Source organism: Bidens hawaiensis, unplaced genomic scaffold (genome assembly GCF_021521415.1).
Source record: "Bidens hawaiensis isolate Kalapana, Puna unplaced genomic scaffold, B.hawaiensis_p1.1 tig00008893_1, whole genome shotgun sequence".
Classification (NCBI taxonomy): domain Eukaryota; kingdom Viridiplantae; phylum Streptophyta; class Magnoliopsida; order Asterales; family Asteraceae; genus Bidens; species Bidens hawaiensis.
In genome coordinates, this window is record NW_027491644.1 from 870,917 (window position 1) to 873,021 (window position 2,105).

At 39.0% G+C, this 2,105-nt stretch overlaps 1 protein-coding gene across 1 annotated transcript; it reads left to right on the forward strand.

Moving 5' to 3' along the window:
• Nucleotides 1–217: 217 nt before the first annotated feature.
• LOC143530314 (uncharacterized) lies at nucleotides 218–1,214 on the forward strand. Its single transcript, XM_077025877.1, has 2 exons — nucleotides 218–557; nucleotides 649–1,214. Exons 1-2 carry the CDS (start codon nucleotides 218–220, stop codon nucleotides 1,212–1,214), a joined length of 906 nt encoding a protein of 301 aa, XP_076881992.1.
• Nucleotides 1,215–2,105: the final 891 nt, after the last annotated feature.

The following is a 2,105-nucleotide window of genomic DNA, read 5'->3' on the forward strand; positions in this document are numbered from 1 at the left end:
TTTGTTGCAAGACACGACTTATATACACAACCATCGCACAAATCCATCCACAAATGCATTGGAGGATTTGTTCTTCGTTCATCCAACATCGTATATGATATATCGTGCATTCCCGCATGTGTTGGTGATAGACACAACGTACAATACATACGTATACAAGATGCCGTTTGTACAAATCGTTTGTGTAACTTCAACCAGCAAGACATTTCATATAGCAATGGCAGCTATATCCAATGAAAAGGTGGATAATTTCACGTGGGTGCTAACTATGCTAAAGACGATGTTAGACAACTGCATGATGCCACGTGTGATATTAACAGATTGCGATCTTGCCCTGATGAATGCCTGCGAAATTGTCTTCCCTAACGCTGTCAAACTACTATGTAGATGGCACATTAATGAGAACATAAAAAAGCATTGCAGGCAAAGCTTTGCTACCGCCGAAGAATACGAACAGTTTCTTAGTCGATGGAACTGGTTGGTTAAGTCTAGCACTCTCGCTGAATATAAGTCAAGATACAAGCGACTTTATGATACTTTAATTGCCGACCACAAAAGTAATTTATCTAGGTCTCATATTAAGTATTTGTTTTAACTTGATTCAGGAGATGTTTACTACTTGTCATATGTATTGATTATTTTTTTCAGGAGTACTTGATTATGTTAACATCAACTGGCTCAATAAGTATAAAGAAAAGTTTATGTCTGTGTGGAAAGACCAAAATCTAAATTTTGGTAATACCACAACGAATCGAGTTGAGAGCGCACACTCTTTTATAAAAAAACACATGGTGACCTGGAACTCTATGCTTGATAAACTTGTGGGTATTATCGATCAAATCATGGTGAGCCAGCTAACAGCCATAAAAGCAACCTTTGAAGAGAGTCGTAAAAAGAAAATGAATCACCACAACATACCATTTTTCAACGAGTTACGCCGTCATGTTTCATGTAAAGCTTTAGATATATTATGGGGCGAGCTTAACTGGGTCAACAAGTTGATGGAGTTTGGTAGAACGTGTAGGTGTCATGTTCGCACAAGTTGTGGTATGCCATGTGCGTGTATGATTTCAAAGTATTTGACTTCAGATCAAACCATTCCTTTAGATTCGGCAGATATATATTGGAGGAAGTTGGATTTCGATCCGTTATTTGTTGACAAGGATGAAGGTCTTGACTCAAAAGCTAACGAGCTGGTAGAAGAATTTGTATAACAATTTTAAAAAGAGTCTAAGGGCGGAAAAAAAAGTATGTTGTCACAGTTCCTTTCACTAGTAAGGCCAGCCTCATCAACCAGTCAACAACTAGAAGTCTAAAAACATAACCGCGGGCGTCCACCGACAAAGTCTAAGGAAAATAGCAAACGCGAGCCCCCTCTCAAACGCAGTAATTCTACATCATTAAGTGTTCATGAAACCATGCCCACCCAGACATACCCTTCCAGACACAGTTCCTTTGTCAGTGTCGAAAACCACGTTAGACACAATTCTTATATGGGTTGCCAAGAAAATGCGAAACATAGTTCTTATATGGGTAGCCAGGACAATGAGAGACATAGTTATGTGCCGGTTTCTCAAGAAAGACGTTACCATCACAAGTATTTAGAACAAGTTCACTACATTCTTCAACTTTTTGTTTCACATATACAAGATGTTTCTCCTGATGAAAATTCTGGATTTCGGTCTACGGCTGTTGCTCTAGGTCGTCCTGTAGATGACTGGATCCATATACGAAATGAACTTATATAAGAGATGATGAGTAATTGGAATGTGTACATCCATGTATTCGGTGACGTTTTTCGGAATAGAGTATTTAATTCCCTGCATTGGTCAAGCTATGGAATGGCTCAACGAGAACGCTGGATGGATATGCCGTCCACAGCTTTTATGATCGCTAATAGGTATGGGGTGATCCTTCACTCATTGTCAACAGATGAACGTAACAATTCTGCAATTTTTCCATTGTTACATCGTCCTCAAGAAATCCTAGATCATGCCGCCATTGCCATTCTAAATGTCGACGATTGTCATTTTGTGGTTGTTAAGTTTGAAGGGATATACCCGATGCCAGCAGTTAATTCTTACTGGAAACATTACAGACATGAA

Bases quoted from the DNA above. Each gene is read 5' to 3' on its own strand.
- LOC143530314 (XM_077025877.1), top strand. From the start codon at position 218: ATGGCAGCTATATCCAATGAAAAGGTGGATAATTTCACGTGGGTGCTA. The intron at 558-648 runs GTAATTTATCTA...TATTTTTTTCAG, and splicing joins TTTAATTGCCGACCACAAAA to GAGTACTTGATTATGTTAAC.